The 18,530-nt window shown below is 36.0% G+C and overlaps 1 protein-coding gene across 2 annotated transcripts in view; it reads right to left on the reverse strand.

Moving 5' to 3' along the window:
• LOC139130202 (uncharacterized) overlaps positions 1–18,530 on the reverse strand; it is a 37,084-nt gene that overhangs the window by 13,535 nt on the left and 5,019 nt on the right. The window contains exons 3-10 of one of the 2 annotated variants that reach the window (XM_070695952.1): positions 13,098–13,169; positions 9,665–9,795; positions 8,622–8,724; positions 7,626–7,741; positions 7,154–7,232; positions 6,461–6,622; positions 3,187–3,369; positions 1,065–1,196 (exon numbers count right to left, since the gene is read on the reverse strand). In XM_070695952.1, the coding sequence (XP_070552053.1) occupies positions 1,065–1,196; positions 3,187–3,369; positions 6,461–6,622; positions 7,154–7,232; positions 7,626–7,741; positions 8,622–8,724; positions 9,665–9,795; positions 13,098–13,169 (978 nt within the window). The remainder of the gene's footprint in view (positions 1–1,064; positions 1,197–3,186; positions 3,370–6,460; positions 6,623–7,153; positions 7,233–7,625; positions 7,742–8,621; positions 8,725–9,664; positions 9,796–13,097; positions 13,170–18,530) is intronic. The other variant, XM_070695959.1, reaches the window with a different exon arrangement.

The following is an 18,530-nucleotide window of genomic DNA, read 5'->3' on the forward strand; positions in this document are numbered from 1 at the left end:
ATGTCACAGCTATGGACCATGAATACATTATTGCATTGTGACTATATTGCTGAACACTGACTACAGTATGAAACCTGCTTCTATTAAAGACACTACTCATTAAAATGGCACAAACATAATTTACACATGCCAATGGAAGCCGTTTACATGTTCAGTACGTGTATCTTTTGATGATATTTCCATTCTTTTGTTCTGTAAAACACACAAATTTTCCTCACTCAAGCCCCTAAACTATGTTGAAAATGCATTTGTAAAACATGTACTGTTATTATTGAGGAATGATTTCTCAACTAAAATTCAGCTGTTATCGAATAACATTGGACGTCACACACATACATAGGGAGTGTTGATAGGTTGATGAGCTGTACACTGAGAATTTTTGATATTTTTGAGAGCGTGAAGAGAAAACTCATTTTATACACAGAACAAATATACTGGAAAACATATCAAAAGGGACGGCTACTCGGGCGTTTAAGGTAGAATATTGCACCTCGAGGACAGATATTCGGACTCTCAAACTTTTACAATTCTTTTCTGATATACCACTTGTGGGGTCTCATTTTAAAGCTCTGAGTGTAAGAAAACTTTTCATTGGCTTAGTTTTTCGAAATTCAAAAATTTCATTTTTCACCATAGAGTTAACACAGGCATGGCGGCCATTTCGAATTTCAAATTTCAGTAAATCTTGAGTAATTTTGTTTCTATTGTACGAAATTTTATACAGTGACCCTTGAATTTTATTCTTGATTTAGAAAGAGAATGGTTGAAAGATTCCTTGGGGAAAGCTTGAGCAAAAGTTTAAGTCTTTCACTTTGGAGGTGCATACTACCTTAAAAACCAAAGACTAATACTACACAGTGACTCCTGAAAGGAGAAAATATGGAAAGCACCAAGCCCAATTGTAACGTATTTGAGCCACTCATGCATGTATGTAAAATGTTATGTAAATGATGTTTTACCACAGACATTCACAATGTGTGATAAACACACGTAACTACATGTACATTGTGTGTGCAATAAACATACAGAAGGAGACAGGCGAACAAAGATTTTACGAGACAAACCTCTGAATCAGAGGTGTGTGTTTGAGTAGTTTCAGCAGAGACTGTGACGTGGATGGGTGCGGAGGATGGACGGGGTTTCTTCTCTGTTTGCGGCGACTCCTTGGACTTGTAGCTGTCTGGTCGGTACTGTATCTACATTGGAAGAAATGAACAACAAACAAACATACATACATACACACACTGTACCGGTACATCACAGGGTGCGGTAACATAGCCAGTATCTGTGCAGAGGGCTGATACAAACAAACACATAAAAACTTGCGGTGATTTATTTGCTCAAATATCAAACTTGATAACAAGTACGTAGCACAAACCCAATCTTCGTGATCTTTGCTGTCACTTTTTTCCACCTCAGTGTCGTATGTTATTTGATTTCCTGCTCAAGATCAACGCAAATAAATTTCTACGCTAGCGTAGAGATCTTCATGATCAGAAATATTTTGCAATTGAAAAACTCTGTATCAAAATGCTTAACAAGTGTTACCATATTTTGAGAGAGGCATCGACACTTGGCTTCCTTGTGACCGACTTAGAAAGAGATAGGATTTGAATATTTCAAAACTTCATTGCATAATTTCACAAACAAAAAACCTCTAACTTACTCTAACTTAACTCTGTACAAGGACTTTCTATCTACACAAAAAACTGTGATGTGACACAGTTGCCATAAAAACAAAATATTTCTGTCATCAAAGCGGTGATTTCTTAACACTTGAACGTGGCTTTCTGTACAAATCCACTTCATTATGCTGGAGTTGATTTTGAGTGTTGCCTAAATTATATTCTATTGGCTTTATATTTTTATGTACAGTTAAAACATTAGCTGTCCAACCAAGGTTTGAGCCACAGTGTATTTAATTTCAGGCATCTAATTAAGATATTTGGTGATCAGAGCTTTAATAGAAAAGACCATATAAATCCACAATTTCCTTCGCTGTTCTTTTAACAGATGCAAGAATCATTGATCAGATTTATGGACGATATACCTGTACACACACAACGCATCTAGATTTAATCGTTACGAAGACAAAAGTCTCCAATTTGATGACACTGGTGCACAATCATTGTTGCGGTACAGTTTCAAGCCCCGTGCAAGAACTTGATTATCGATACCTTGTGCCATCACTCACAAAATGTATTAAACAAAGATACTACAGGCTCTCATATCCACAGTTGTACGCATACATTTGTCAAAACACAATACGGTGAAAACACATCGCCGGAGACACACACACGAAGGGCCAATATTTAAAACAAACATGAAGAATTAAATGTATACCCCTAAAAAGATATACATACAGCTGTACTTGCAAACACTGTCAATCATATCTGTTCCAATATTGCAAAGCTATTTTCTACACAAAAATACTGAAAGGAAAAAACAATCTACATATAAACATATAAACAACACTGCTGATGATATACTGCATTTCAAAACAATTGCAGTTTGATACTAGATCCACCTACAACAAGTGGTTGATCGGATGAAGAAAAAACTCCACAGAGAAGAGAACGTATTTGTTTTTGAAAGCTGGAGAAAACAAATACTTAAATTCAGAAAAATCCTATTTGGAACCTATTATCATTTTATGTGTCTTATTTTTTTTTAGAAAACCGCTCAAAATGTGCCTGCTTCACACCAATGATGTGAAAAGAAATGCTGCACAATATAGCAGAGGATCATTTTCATTTGAAAAAAGAAAGGAGACAAAATAATAGGGAGTAGAACTACTAAATTCAAAAGAATTATTCAAAAAGGGACACAACATGTGAACATTAAGGTAGCTTTGTTTGAAATACTGGACGGAACTGACATACTAGTGTTGGCATTCTCCCTTACATCCACTTCTATGTCTATAAAATACTGTATCTCCAAAAAAATATTTATATAGTTCAATGGGAATATTCATTTTTCTTGGCAGTTTTGTTCCAAAGCTAGGAAGTTCGTTAGTGTTTAATATCAAACTGCAAAAAACACAATCATCAACCTTAGAACCTTATATGCTATTGCAAACTTTTCCGATAAGATTGTGCGCACACGTTTTACATTGAAACACCAAAACACAGCATTAAGTCTGCCGCGCAGATTACAATCTCAAATATTCATATTTCCAAATCATACCTGGTCAACGGTGTTTGGTCTCTGCCTGAGGTTGGATGTAAATAGTGATGTGCGTAGTCTTTCGAAAGCTGGTGCCGAGGTCGGTCGCGAGCGTCGCGTACCCGCCTTGGACTTCTTCACCTGCCTGGAAGAATCGTCAATGAATCCCTGCAGCTGTTTGTACCTCTGACTGTGAAACCGTACCTGTGGAAATTTGCAATAGAATTCAGAAATTTACAGCAGTTTTTTGAAAAAGACGGAAATGCATACTTCGGACTGACTGATTCATGATGAGATCAAACCAGCAACTACCGTAATATTTGGTGATATGAAGGGCAACTTATATATATTTCCCTGATTAACCCTTCCACCCCTTTTTCCATAGTCTAGAGGTCCAACTCTGTCACATCGATACCATTAGAACCAAATGTACATGGTGAAAGGGCTAAAGGGCTGAAAAAGTGTATTAAGGTAAAATGCGCCTCGGGGCAGATATTTGGACTTTCAAACTGTTACAATTCTTCTCTGATATACCACTATTGGGGGTTCATTTTAATGCTCGTAGTGTAAGAAAACTTTTCACTGGCTTAGTTTTTCGAAATTCCAAAAATTTTTTTTTTTCCCCTACATTTAACACAGGGATGGCCGCCATTTTGAATATTAAATATGGGTAAATCTTGGGTTATTTGCCTCTCTAGTACCAAAATTTGCACGGTGACCCCTGATTTTTATTTTTGATTTTGAAAGAAAATGGTTGAAAGATTCCTTAAGGAAAGTTTGAGCAAAAGCCTATAAGTCTTTCACTTGCGAGGCGCATACTACCTTAACAGAAGATTTCAATGACTATGGGTCACACATACTAAACCGAACGCTAGCAACATTATCAAAAGATAAAAGTTGCTCCCTTGAAACACACGTTTTTAAAGTCTATGCTTGAACATAAACAATTTTTCACACTAAAAGCGTATTCTCTGACTTCCAACATTTCTATGAGTCACTTTAGCACTTTCTAGAAACTGCTTTGCCTACGCTGAACTCAAGTACAAAGAACACACAAGATTAACTAGAGTCAAAAAGCACTCTCTGGGTAAAATAGAGCATCACTTTGACATAGAGGACAGATGTAAATGTGGTTACTGTGGCTTTCAATGAAAGCTGTCTCATTTAGAAGAGCTGAAAAAATAGATGAGCTCAAGTGAAACTAATACGCTTCACTTGATCACTTTTGTTATGAGAGTCTGTCATTTGGTCTTGAACCCTGCAGGTCACGACAGAAAAATTGGACAGGTTGTCTGTTCAGGCTAGCTTTGACCTTGAATAAAGCATTGATTTTTCCAATGTCATGAACTCAAGAGTTGCCATAACATACCATTGTTGACATGCTTAACAACTTATCTTCTATCCGACAAACAAGAGTGACCTAAAAATATCTAGATTTCTGCTTTTTTCGGTCATTTTTTCACTTCTTGTTTAAAATTGAAAGTGACAATAAAAGTTTTATGTATCTGTAATGATAAATTAAACTTGGAGAAACAAGTTGAAAATAGTTCTAAAAATTCAAGACAAGTATGTATGATTCTGAACTTGGCCTAGCACTGTGAATTAGTTTAGTGCTTGTCTTTAAGAACTGCATTTTTCCCGTGTACAGTTTCCGTACCAATATATATCCTACATGGGCAGAGAAATACATTCTGAAATAACTCACATGACTAAAACAAAATAATTTTGTGCTAAAATATGAGAAGAAAAGCTGTGCAATCAAAAATAGTCAATCAACATTCTTTACAATTAATTTGACAACTTGACGTTCAATCTTAGATTGTCAAAGTTTTTCAGAAACTTACTTTTGCAAAAATGTTCAAAAACATATTGAAGGTCTACAGACAAATGCATTTTCTCCTCTTTTTTCAAGCTGTGCTATATTTTACCATCCCAACATTTAAAAAAAGGCATACAAAGGAAAGCAATGCATAGAATAGAAATGATTGCGAATGAAATACCTTTCCAACATCTGCACACAATATGGCATCAGAGAAATGTTCTTACTAGCAATCCTGCACAACAATGACAAACCCAACGCACAAAATGCTCCGATAAAACTCACGGCTTTCTCCCTGATCCGTGCCAGAAGCCAGCCAAATAAACTCGGGATCTACATCGGACCTTGAGGCTGGCTATTTATCGCCTTGGTCAAACATCGTCAAACAAACAGTAAATTGCTGACACTGGCAACCGTAGTATGTTGCAAATATAACAAAGTCTAACAAGGAGCTTTTTGTGTGATACGACTGGCCATGGCTCAGTTGCCATTACAAAGTATGGGTGTGAAAGAAGCACTAATGTGGTACACCGTCATTTACATTAAATGGTTGGATCTGAATGTGTACACAGGTAAAAAGAAAACAGACGGAGCAAAACTTGCTAATTGACTGTCTGTAACAATGTAGCACTTTATATCACTGACTACTGTGAAAGATTCCAGTTTATTTAACGCAACAAGACAAATATTTGTTCAGTTTTGTGACTTACCTACTGTACAGTACACATAGTCTGATCTTTGACAAAGCAAATGTTCTGCGCACACGTTTGAGCAGTTACACCAACAAGCTCACAACAAACACACACATACATACATACATGCATACCGTAAATACATACATACATACATACATACATACATACATACATACATATACACAAACATATATACATACACACATACATACTGGTACATACATACATATAAGGTATGATATATGCATATTAAATATATTACAAACATGCATTTATACATATAATTGTACAATGTACAAAAAGAGCCAGCCATACATCTGCATGTCCATCCATACGTCCATCCAAACATACATTCATACGCACGTATGTACGGACTATGTGGCCACATACATACATATATACATACATACGTACATACATAGCGGTATATACACACATACGTACAAACATACAATGTACATACACACACAAACATACATTCATATACACAGATAGACAGATAGACAGACACACATGCACACACACAGACACACACACATACATACATACATAGTAGTGGTACAAACACCCACACAAATTGGCATACACAGCATTTGCTAGCAACGATAAAGACAAGTGTGTTTTTCAGGACACAGTAATCCAGCATCTGTCAGTGGTAGATGCAATGACAAAAATACCATTGACACACACAATTTACCATGCAAGGATATATACAGGGTACATACACTGTGAGATACTCAGAGACAAAACAAGAGAGAGGCGCAAAAGTACACAAACTCACCTGTTCTTTAATGGCTTCCCTGTTAACACTGTGTTCTTTGGGAATTTTCCGATCTCCAAGTCTGTAATCTCCATAATTCAGCTCAGTGTCCATAAACACCTGATCCAGACGTTCTTGTACCTTCTCTTCACCGGTCACAAACAGCGGGTCAAAGTCATCCATCTGTAAAATGGAAAAGTGAGATTTTGGAAAAGGAATCATTTGAAAAATACTTTGATACAAAAATATTTTGATGTCTGCTACTACCAGGTAAAGTTCACTAAAACTGAAAGTAAGAATGCGTTGTGGTGAAAGCTGCTCCTAGAGGTGTGGAATTCAAGTTGATAAGAACAATAATCAAGTTAAACTTTGATGTCCCAGAGCTCAGAAAATTCACCAAAGAATATGCAGCACATTAACAGCAGTCTCTCCATGATTTGCCCATTATCCGTTTCTTTAAGAACTAGAGTAGCCTCTTGGTAGCAACAGGGCAATGTGACATATGTACAATGCAAAGATTGCCATTTAAACATGCATGTAACTTACTATTGGTTACATAAAGTGAAACCAAAGTTAAAATTCTGACGACAATATAATTTATTTTGACAATTTTCATATGATCAACCTAGACCCCTGAAAACACACACAGACAATTTTGTCACATCTCACATATAAACACTTGAAATAACTACTATCCTTGTGAAATTTACCAACCTTGAACAAATGTCTCCAATTTTTATCAATGGCACCTTCTCTGGTTTCTTCAACAGTGATGTCTTCGGCAAGGTCACATCTTTGTTGGAGAGGCAAAAAACAGTGTTTAAATAAAATGTCAGGCAATGAAAATTGCAAATGACCAAATGCCATTGTCACTGCCTACAGAAAACTTTACCCATTGCTTTGAGTAAATTAATTTATTCTGTGTTGCCATTGGTTTGACAAAATGAACTATCCATCTATAATCTGGTGTATTTTAATGGACTTAGCAGGACTTGATGTACTCTGTTCATACAAGGTTACTCTAACCCCCCCCCCCCCCTCCTCTCAGAGTAACCATGGTTCATACGATATTGTTTGACATACTGTAAATATATTACAGCTTCGATGTAAACGACACAGCGCCCTCAATACATACTACTATAAATCTTTTGTTTTTTTCATACTTATTCCCAATACAGATACTCACAGTACCAAGAGGTCCATGAACTCATACAACTGAATCCTTCCACATTCATCGAAGTGATCTTTCATGTGTTTGACACGATGCATCAATTTCATCGGAGCAACAACTCGACCACACAGCTGTATGATGAAAACAGAAGAGTGTGTTGACACAAGTTATATTTCTCAGCACATATGGTACACATGAACACAGACTGGTAAAAAAGTACAAAACTTGATATAAGTTGGGGCTGCAGTGCAGTTACTGTGTGTTCAAATAGACATCAGTGGACTAGTACCTGTATTGTCAATGTTACTAAATATCAATTTCCTTGATCTTGTTTTCAGCAGGGTGTCTGTACAGCCGCTATTAGCAGACCTCGTTTTTGTAGATTATTATTAAGGATATTTACCTCCAAAAAATTTCAATAAAATGCACTTGTTGAGTACATGAAGATTTCTGAGAAATGTATTTTGCACTATACAGTATCAACAAGAGCCTGGCTTGATTTTACATCTGAGGAAAGTCAATACAATTTCAAAAGTTATGTTAATAATTTACTAATTACCAGTCGGAGGGTGAATGGGTGTGTGAGAGTATTTGTCTGTGGGAGGGTGGATGAATAGATGAAGCGTTGATATGGGTGGGTATATGTTCGGGTGGTTTGGATGGGTTAGTGACTGTGATAGGACAATTTCAGGTTTAACTGAAAGTTTATCTTACAAACTGGTACATGTTGAGCACTACTTAACTATCTGGTAAGGATGGTATCATTTGGGTTGATGTGCAGCATCTTAAAAGCTTTCAGCCAACTGTTTAGGGGAAACTCATGTTTATATTGAATCACTTCCAAACTGCAAATCAGCGACTCAATAGCCCTAGTTTCAGACTCCCTAGGTTGCTGTAAATAATGGCAATCCACTAATCAGATATAACTTTCCGAGATGCTGCACACTGCCAGTATCATATCTTTCCACTACAGTGTTGTTTTAGATCAAAATATCAAGCATAATCTGTTACCTTGAGAGTTCTAAGCAGTGTGTGTTTGTCTATTATCATCCCCTTCATGTCTCCAGCTTCATACGCCTGATACGCAATCCGTACATCATTCAGCTCTGTAAAGCTGTCAGGAAGAACAAGGCGATGAAACATGATTGTTATCGTTATGCGAATGCATCATTACGCACCTTGAAAGTGAAAGATTTAAACTTTTCCTCAAATTTCCCTCAATGAAACTTTCAACCATTCTCCGATCAAGGTAAGGGGTCATCTTGCAATAGTTAATACTAGAGAAACAAATTACCTGACATTTACAAATATATTTGAAATTCTAAGTGGCCACCATCCCTGTGTTAACTCTGCGGGGAAAATAAAATTTTGATTTTTGCAAAATAAAATTTGTGCATAATTTTCTCACTCCATATGAGTCCACACAAGTGGTAGATAAGAAAAGAATTGTGAAAATATGAGAGTTGAATTATATCTGTCCCCGACACATTCCACCTTAAAGCAATAATTCATCCGCATATCATCAGTAATTTTCTTGGACTTCTTGCCACATTTGACAAATTGACTGAACAGTAATGCCATCTATAGACATAATTTTACGTCAAGATATGAAATTTGATTTATTTCACTCTGTTGACTAAAAACATGATTACTCATTGTGATCAGCGTTGCTATATATGGTGCAATAGTCATTTGATTAATATGTAATTACTGTTCTTGGCAAACATTCAAATCGTACTTTGCTTCATTGTAAAGAAATTATTGTTGTGAAATGACGCTGTGTATGGCGCCCCCAACGTCAAAAGTTGACATTGAGGGCGCACTTCAAATGCTGAGCGAACTTCTGATTTAAAAACCCTGGATATCCTTCTCTTTTCTCCCAGCACTATTTGAAGTATCCCAACCAAAATGACTATTGGGATGTTGCTACAAAATTTAAAATCTAAATTTGACTAAATGAACAGCCAAAAAGATACATTTTTTTTTTTTCAGAAAAGTTACAAAACCATCAGAGAAACTTGATGCGATCCGGTGAATAAAGTCCATCATGGTACCTGAGGAATCTGTGCTCTAGTAACTTGAGTGATTTCTTTAAGACGTTGATATTGTAGTCGGCAGTGTGCATGTTGAATGTCCGGTCTAGAGCTTCGTTGAAATACTTCCTGTCCATCAGTCTGAAAAGATCCTGTGTATGAATGGGAGAATTGATATCATCATTTTGATAGTGAATGCAAGAACAGGTATAAAATGATTTGAAGATTCATTAACAGCAGTAATGTAAAAATGATGTTGTTTGTTTTTGTTGAAACCAATAGGATAAAAAACATATCAATACATTCATATTGCCACCTAATCAAACAGGATATGGGAATTTTAGTGTATCTGACGTAAAACGTATCCATTTACGGAAGTATTGGTGTCTTGTGAATATATAACGGTGGATCCTGTTTCTATTTTCATGACATGAGAATTACATGAACATAATCTTGGGGCGAGAACAGAAAAACTGCACTTAACCCTTTCACCACCATGGTTTGTCCCAAATCCATTGTTTTCTATGGTAAAGTTGGACCTGTACACAGGGAACTGGGGGTGAAAGGGTTAAGTGGTACGCATCTTGAAAATGAGCACCTAAACATTTGCTCAAAATTTCCTCTATGAATCTTTCAACCATTCTCTCATCAAACCAAGAATAAAAATCTGGGGTCACGCTGCAGATTTTGGTACCCAACATTAACCAATATTTGAAATTCAAAATGGCCACCATCCTTGTGTTAATTCTATGGTGAAAGTACAATTTTTTGATTTTTGAAAAACTAATACAGCAAAAATTTGGCTTTTTCCAAGAGCTTTAAAATAAGCCACCACAAGTGGTAGATTAGACAAGAATTGTGAAATATGAGAGTCATATGTCCCTAGGCGCTTTCTGCCTTAAAAGACACAACATAACCTGAAAACTCATCAAAAAGTAAAAACAATGGAGCTTTTTAGCGTTGTGACTTTCATTTGTATCACGTAAGTGCGGATTTCAAATTACTGATTGACGATTTTGGAGGAGAAATAAGCATGACATGCAAATTCTCAATGATCTTTATGAAGTGCACTTCCAGTGTTTGTACTGGCGTACAGGATGTCTCCCACTGAGTGAAAAACCTACAAAGTTAAGTATTTGTTCAGAAATCTCTTTGATAACAACCTTGAGCCTAAAGTTGCAAGGGTCCTGCCAGCTCACAATGCACATCTTTTAAAAGGTACCGGGTATCTACAGGTGTTCAATCGTGAATACAAATGATGTAACAGTGGCCAATCAAGGCCATTGTTCATCTTTGTTGACCACTTAGCTAATGTAATTTGAAACAAAGAAGTAGCTAATTTATTTCAGAAAACACACCTGGTATTTGTTTGATTCTATTTACACAAGACCATTGCCACTGCCATTTTTATTATTTGTGTTCGGAGTTACAACTTTACTCCTTTGATTAGTGGCCCATCTGGCGTTGATGCAAAATGGACAAGCGTGTTTTGCCAAAAGCATGTTTTGGGGTTTTTGAGAGAAAAATGTATGGTTTACGCTGTATCTGTCGATAACATTAGGAGCCATCGTAGTTGGTCTTGATTCTATCTATAATATTCACTGCTGTTTACCAGTAAAGTCTAATGGGTTTGGTAGACTGGTTGTCATGACATTTGTACTGCTTGAAATTGCCTCCCTTGCCTAATAAACAGGTCAATTACAGACACTTTTCAGTGGTTGGATTTCACATTTTACCTGCTGCAGGCAACTATTAAGTTTGAGTTCTGTTGTTTCCCACTGAATGGTTGTACATGCAAAATCCAGTCTAAAATCACCTAAGTATTGTAATTAATTTGGGCTTTTGCAAACACTATGGCTGAGCCAAACACTAAAGCTCTGTCAATTAGCTGAATATTTGAAGAGCATTTTCCGAATGTATTTGTTCTGTAGGAGAAATTCAGTTTCTTGTTCTACTGCCAAAATCACATCAAAATGCCTTGTGTTCAAGTGATTAATACAGCCTCTGTGTGTGCAATGTCACAATGTTATTGTTGATAACTTAATCTAACTTTGAACTAGAATTCTTTTGTTGACAATACCACTGCATATTTTTACACAATGCTGCTGTCTGGAAAACTTTGAATATATTTTAATATACACTGGGGAGAATAATAATATTATATTAATTATTGAAGGTTGTCAACAGTTAAAGCCACTGATTGATTTTTAGGAGACAAAATATTAATGTCATTAATGTCATTAGTGACTTTGATGTGATTTCAGACTTAGATTTGGATCAATCCTTGCAGCAGTGTGTTTGTATGCATGGCAAGGATTCAAAATCTGCCATTCTTGTGCAAATTTTGATTCTGACTCGAGGGTGCTGTTTCGACTTGTTCAGGTCTCGAATCATGTTTTTCACATTGCAAATGGATACTGCATTGCCTACCAATCATTCACTTTTAGGATTTTATGGGTTGGAAGTACCATTCAAGACGTTTGGTGGGAAAGCAGAACATTTGAAAGTGTAATTTTTTTGACAATTGAAAATGCAGAAGCTAATGAATATTTGTTTAACATCAAGCAAAGCAGGCCCATTGGTGAAGATTTGACCACAGGGAAAAACACAACTTCAGTCACGGAAAGGATCAGTTAATTTTATGACTAGTCGACTGTACATTCCAATTCAAAGGTTGTGTCCATCAGAGATTTTACTGCCCAGACCGCAGCCAGCCCTTTACGTCATTTACCTTGTGGCTCAGACCCACTGTCCAAATAGCACACAGTGATGAATTTAAACTCTAAGATGAAATTCCTACATGTGGACCAATCAACAGTACAAAATCGAAAGTTCTGTCACTTTTTCTGAAAAAAACCCACAAATTTTTCTAGGGAAAAATTTTCAAACATCTTACAAAAAACCTAAAAAAGTGATTGATTTTATTTGTGTTTAACATCATTACCTACCTGCTTCAAAGAAAGCCAAACTAGTAGTTTTTAGTACAACAACATAAACCATCCACAATTGTTGGTCGGCTTCAGAACACTATTGTTGACAGACATACTATTACTAGAGTTTTGTTAGACAATCACTGAACTTTTGTAAAAATACCACAGGGGGACAAGGCGTTACAAGTCATGGTGAGAGATAAAAAAAAATTCATAAATTTATGATTACAAATACTGTTGATAAAAATGTAATATTTTTATCATTATTGCATACCTACAGAAGTACCCAACTACACTTGAATAAAACCAGGTCAGTTGGATGCATGACCTATCGACTTAGTGCAGAGCGTCACTTTTGTAAATATACAAAAATGATAGAAATATTAAATTTTTACCAACAGTATTCATTAATTTTTTTACACTCTTGCTATGACTAACAACGCCTTGTCCCCCTGTGAATATACCAGTACTACACAAATGAGAAATTACGGTGACATATCACAGTACAATTTTACATCACTTACCCTGACACTGACGACTGGCTCTGTCAGTGTGATTTCGTCTGGAAGACATTTTTTCAACGTATCACTCTGAAACTGAAATAGAAACAAACAAACAAACAAACATTATTATATGCTGTACAGCATGCATACATGGATTTTTATGACTCCTTGTTCATACTCACAGTTTTTTTAAAATATCAATTTCAGACTATTTTTCACTAATACACAACCATGAACATATAACCACGAGGTAGAGTATTCATGATATAACATATCAAGAGAATGGTTGGTGTATATGGTGACATACCGGTACTAGCCAGGTGTTCAGCAGGGTTAATACACTCAGATAGAATTGAACGATCGCAACCTGACGGCGTATGGACTACACATCATAGGAAAGACAAACAATAAGGATTCATGCTTACATGTAAATATAGGCATGTCATGATCTCGTCTATATTTAAAGATTTTTTTGTAGTCTCTGATAACGGCATACACTGGAAAATTTAAAACTACCGGTACTGGCTTGTTTCAACCGACTGCTTTTCTAAAAACTGTTGACTTTTTAATTAAATTATTTTATACAACCTCATCTCGGTAACATGCCACTGTTATTAATCTTTGGGAAAAATTACCACAGACAAAAAATTAATCACTAGCATTCTGTACTGTCTATTTTGAAATAATAACAGAAAAAAAATTTATCTTGGTGTACATGTATGGTTTTTTCACAGTATTTGCAGTCCAAAATCATTCCATGTCTGCTGGAGACACAAGAATTTCAATCCTTTTTTGAAAATGGTTTACAAAGTCGCTGCCATCATTCTGTGGTAATTTCAAGTAATTCATTATGGATCCATTGGAATTTCATTTTAACAATCTGCGAGACTGATATAGGCTGCACAGAAGCTGATATCCTTTTAAGGTAGAATGCGCCTCAGGGACAGATATTCGGACTATTCAATTTGTACAATTCTTTTCTGATTTACCATTTGTTGGGACTCATTTTAAAACTCTTGGAGTAAGAAAATTTTTCACTGTCTTGGATTTTCGAAAAACAAAAACTATATTTTGCCCGATAGGGATGACTGCCTGAAATACTTGCCTATGAACAGTAACTTCTTTACAAACTGCAGATCTAATTTACAGTGTACAGTACAGAGATGTTGTTCTGGTTGACTGCACATGTTAAATAAATCAATATTATTTGTGCTCATAGCTGATTCAGAAAAACCATGGTGTATTTCGCAGTCCATTTCACAACTGAATGCAGTTGGGAGTACACGGTACTGTACTACTACAAAGTCTGCGTAAAATTCGCCCTAGATGATTTTTGGCAAATTTAAATGAACTACAATTATAGTGAAGACGACATTCATGAACCAGATCTGAGTTTAATAATTAGTGATGACATCATTCTGGGTAGCAATTAATTACCGGTAATCTTATTTAATTGATTAAGTACTATCAATATGACAACAGCACGGTATAGTAATGTAGAATGCGCCTCGGGGACAATTACTCAGACTCTCAATTTTTTACAATTTTTTTCTGATCTACCACTAGTGGGGGCTATTTTCAAGCTCTCTGGGTGAGAAAAATTTTCAGCCTTTTTTCAAAAGAATCCAAAATTTTATTTTTTCGCATAGAGTCAATACTGGAATGGCGGCCATTTTGAATTTAAAATATCGGTATATGTCAGGTAATTTATATCTCTAGTATAAAACTTTGCACAGTAACCCTGATTTTCATTCTTGATTTGGTAAGAAAATGGTTGAAAGTATCATTAAGGAAAGTTTGAACAAAAGTTTAAGTCTTTAACTTTCGAGGCACATATGATTTTTATAAATATGAGATGAAATCTAAATTATTGTTGTTTGGATAACAACTGAACTATAAAGCAATGAAAACAGTCAGGAGATCTGAATAAATTGACTTTTGGATAGTAAAACTTTGGTCTTAGATAATATGACATTCATGCATGCCATGGTATCCTGGTTGCAAGGTGCTTGTGTTTGCAAAAACATATACACATTGAACTTGACAATCAATTGTAACATGAACTTCAAGCACTCAATAACTATCTTCCAAGCTTTCCCGGTAACTCAGTTGTCAATAGACACTGTTTGTCTGCATTATACAGAATTAAATACTGAATTTAACTATAAGAGCTGCTGTACCAGGATTGAAATCTGTAACAGCTGAAATAAATATCTCCCCTTTTTAGTCTTCTTCTGTCGTTAATCTGCAGGAGGTCAGTCGGGTCACCGATGAAACCAGGCCACTGTTGCCATGGAAACTCAAACAAATGAGCAATGGCAGCCATGTTGCCATGGTGTATGTAAACAATAAAGTGGTCTTCACAGGGTATGGGGCTGCATGAACTCAGACTAATGAATTCTTTGTCAGATGACAGTGTTAAAGTACAATAGCCACATTGGGGAATGTACACCATGACTTCATCAGGTTCAATTCACAGGCTATGGTTCAATGTTTCCACACGACTGAACATGCCGATTATTTGCAATTGTGTTGCACAGCGTTTATACTGCCCTGGCAATTCAGCCTGGCCCTTGAAATCCGATTTACAATGCAAATCTGCCTACCAACGACAATACGGTATTCCTAGGCAGTGTTTTGCTGAAAGATTTTCAGTCAAGAGAACCTTAACTTCACACAACGGTTTACAATGCTTTCCATGTAAAAATAGTTCAACCTACGCATCTTATCTAGGAAACCTGCTGTAGTACACTATAGTATATGATCGTTTGCACTAATTAAAACTGAAGTTGAAGGTATTGGTATTGTTTAAAAAATCTTACATAACTGCTGCTTTAGGTTTTGTATTTTCGTTCTTTCAAATAATTGCTTTCTACTGCTTGTTGAATACTTTCATAGACAGATTAACAAACGCTGTATTTTTTCAAATGGTGTCTGTTAGAATGCATTGCAGGCAAGCAATATTAGAACCAACTTTCAATAAATTTAGAAATTTCATACCAGTGATTTTGGTAACAAGCATGTACCAAATATTTATTCATACTCTTGACACTTTGTATTGACATTTACGACAACATTCTCACTACTACGAATTTACATGTAGAATTCAACTATATCACAATCAATATTTGTCTTGAGGAGTCTTTCCTTTCTAAATCACAGTAGACTAAAGGTATCTATGACAAAAGATTTCAATAAAACTTCAACGGCCAACCATGCTTGTATTAAACCACGCACAACAATTTATGCAAATTTTAATTTTTTTAAAACTTGTTGGCAACAACTCTATGCTTGTATCCAGGAATAAGCTGAGACTGGGAACCTAGCAGGGTGTTTAGTTGCCAATACAAATGAAACACTATAAAACCTATCAGGTACTACTCAATATATAAATTAATGCATTTCAGCGTACAGGTCATTTATAATGTTCAGCTACAACAAACCAGATAATTTATATCAGTTCTAGTTTGGACTAACATTTTTCCATGAAAATTGTATAAACTAAAGAATTCCCTCCCCTCTCAATGTATTGATGATATGTACTTATCAAAAAACGTTTTGAAGGATCTGGACATTTATCAGTGACCACCCCTTGCTGACAATGGAATGGCCTGTCTGACAATGCAAAACAGTGGCTGTATTGTATCTCCTGGGAGTACTTCAGCTTCTGCCAAGACAGGTTTGGACAAGAGTCACTGTGTACTGTACCTATGTGTGTGGAACTAGGTCATTCATGGTCCAACTTATGTACATTTATTACAGACTCAGAGAAGGATTTGAGCCTTGAAAATCATCAAAGTGAAGCAGTATGGCCTATTAAGGCCAAAAAAAACCCCCAAATATGTTTGTTTCTTATCCTACGCTTTTCACAACGATGATGCAGCGACACACTGTTAATTAGTGTTTTTTACTTGATATCAGAAAAACTTAACTACACCAACATCACTTTACTCAAAACAGTAATTCTGACATACAGCAATCTGCAAAAACTTGGCTGTTCAGAATATAGTGCATACAATGTGATCCTCTAGATACATGTATTGCCTGTTACATTTTGTGTCGTGTGTTGTGCAGTTTTTTCCTACATTTAATTATTTTCAAATGAGCATGGAAGAAAGAGGCTTACTCGGCAAGACTTAGATCAAGGTGAATGAAGATTACAAACAAAACCGTTTCTTTTCGTTTCTTGTCCAAACATGGCGTGAACAGATTATATTGTGCACAATCATGGCAATGACGCACCTGACTATGAATGACATCACTGCAGTGAATACGTAGGCAGAAAATCTAGTGTGGGGTAACGTACTTTTGCATGGATACAGAAAATATAGGTTTCAGTCACTCCACTAAAATCACTGAACATTTAGTGTCCATAGTTACGAGGTGACGCATACACTAAACAAAATGCGCTCACGGGGGATAACTCGTACAGATGTCTGACGTCATTTATCGACACTGTAAATTTTGCACTGAATTAGTAAACAGACTAGACACATATCCACCGTGACTGTTAAAACCCTTTTGAGTGCCATAATTTTTCCCTCCAAAATTTTAAAGCGACATTTTGTGCTTGTTCCCAAGTATGCCAGGACAATAAATACTGTTTCCTGATTTTCTACAGTATGCGAAGTAAAAGAAGCAGCAAACAAACCACTATATAGTTCTGATAACTTTCATCAAATAAAAACTGCACACAAACTGCATACAGTACATCTGATTCTTAACATCAACCGATAGACAATTTACTAATAATCAATTTTGTGTCAAATTCATGTACTATGGAATACCAGCTTGATCGAGATAAAACAACCAGAACCAAACAAACTTAGTGAGAGTTTTCCGGCATTTTCAAAAATAATAATTCCACGAAAGCAAAGATCTCATTTACGAAGAATAGGGCTGTAATTTTCCCAGGCCATATGTGACAGGTCCAAGACATGACTGCATAACGATATCTTGTATTAGTGTACTGGTACAGCCACAAAAGCATTCCTGTGATTCAAATTTTTAAAAATCCAGTACTTTTATACACAAGTACGGCCATTGCCATTACTAGAAATTCCATGTTGCAGATAAAATTAGACACATTGGTACTATACAGGTACCCAGTACTTATGAACATTGACTCCTAGTTCATGGTTAAAACTAAATTCAGACATGATTGGTACTGTGGGTAGTTGCCTTGCAAGTTGCAAAAACATCTCATTATTGAAGCCCTGCATATAAACCATTTTCTCGACGCAAAATGCACTGACAAACAGTGCTTGAAAAATATTCAAATTTCACGATAAGAAGTCATTATCATACACTGCATATTCACACACCTTGAACAAAGAAGTCTATACACATACTCACACTATATTACCAGCAGTGATGTCAATTACATTCATTCATAAAAATGGTGGGTTTTACTGTTAAGCTAGACTACAGGCCATTAAATTTTACAGTGCCAAG

This window comes from Ptychodera flava, chromosome 1 (genome assembly GCF_041260155.1).
Source record: "Ptychodera flava strain L36383 chromosome 1, AS_Pfla_20210202, whole genome shotgun sequence".
Taxonomy (NCBI): Eukaryota; Metazoa; Hemichordata; class Enteropneusta; family Ptychoderidae; genus Ptychodera; species Ptychodera flava.